At 43.9% G+C, this 980-nt stretch overlaps 1 protein-coding gene across 1 annotated transcript in view; it reads right to left on the reverse strand.

Moving 5' to 3' along the window:
• Positions 1-980, reverse strand: part of ryr2a (ryanodine receptor 2a (cardiac)) — a 124,207-nt gene that overhangs the window by 5,024 nt on the left and 118,203 nt on the right. Inside the window, exons 93-94 of the mRNA XM_016468347.1 lie at positions 619-679; positions 378-524 (exon numbers count right to left, since the gene is read on the reverse strand). Of these exons, the coding sequence (XP_016323833.1) occupies positions 378-524; positions 619-679 (208 nt within the window). The remainder of the gene's footprint in view (positions 1-377; positions 525-618; positions 680-980) is intronic.

The following is a 980-nucleotide window of genomic DNA, read 5'->3' on the forward strand; positions in this document are numbered from 1 at the left end:
CACACACACACACACACACACACACACACACACACACACACACACACACACACACACACACAGAGTTAATTCAGCATCACTGAGCTCATATGTGTGTGTGTCTGTTCTGAATAATCAATCTTCATCAGAGCGTCTCAAACTGTGAGGCCCTCAGGTGCTACAACACGCAACAGAATTGTTTAATTTGTATTTTTTATTTTGCAATGTTTAATTTCTATTTTTGATATATTAACAATTTGAATACAGCTGTATGTGTCTCTAATGTGTAAGCAGAGCTTATTACAGAACCTCGAGTTATTAAAATGACCCCCGAACACACTGAACAAATAGATGGACAGACGGATAGCGTGGTTAACCGCGGGAGAGTTCAGCGGTACCTGTTTGCCGTTGTGTGTGACGGAGGACAGGATGGTTCTGAGGGTCTTGAAGCCCATGGCGATGTCCAGTAGGTGGGCGGCAAAGAAGAAGTTATTGTAGTGTCCGAGGATGGACATGCTCATGTACCAGGCCAGATACAGGAACGACTGCAGGACACATCATCACACAACCCAGATCAGACCTGACCAAACCAGCACACACACACACACACACACACACATATGCGGAGCAGGTACTGACGTTATCAGTGAAGACGACGCCCAGCTTCCAGATCTGATACTTCACATCGATGGAGTTCAGTCTGGAAATAAGAGAAAGAGCGGTTAGTGAATTCAGCAGGATGACTTCATTAGTCAAATGAGCAATGCTTGAAAAATCATTTAGAATTTGAGATTGATTATTAATGTATGTGAGGGATTGTGTGGATGGTGACACATTACTGCCCCCTGCAGGATGAGCTGAACTAATGGTTACATATTGTGGTGTAAATTCAAGAAGATAGAATCTGTTTCTGTTAGTGAACGGCCAACGGCACATATGAACACACACACACACACACACACACACACACACACACACACACACTCACTCACTCACAAACC

Source organism: Sinocyclocheilus anshuiensis, unplaced genomic scaffold, assembly GCF_001515605.1.
Source record: "Sinocyclocheilus anshuiensis isolate Anshui unplaced genomic scaffold, SAMN03320099.WGS_v1.1 scaffold652, whole genome shotgun sequence".
NCBI classification, from domain to species: domain Eukaryota; kingdom Metazoa; phylum Chordata; class Actinopteri; order Cypriniformes; family Cyprinidae; genus Sinocyclocheilus; species Sinocyclocheilus anshuiensis.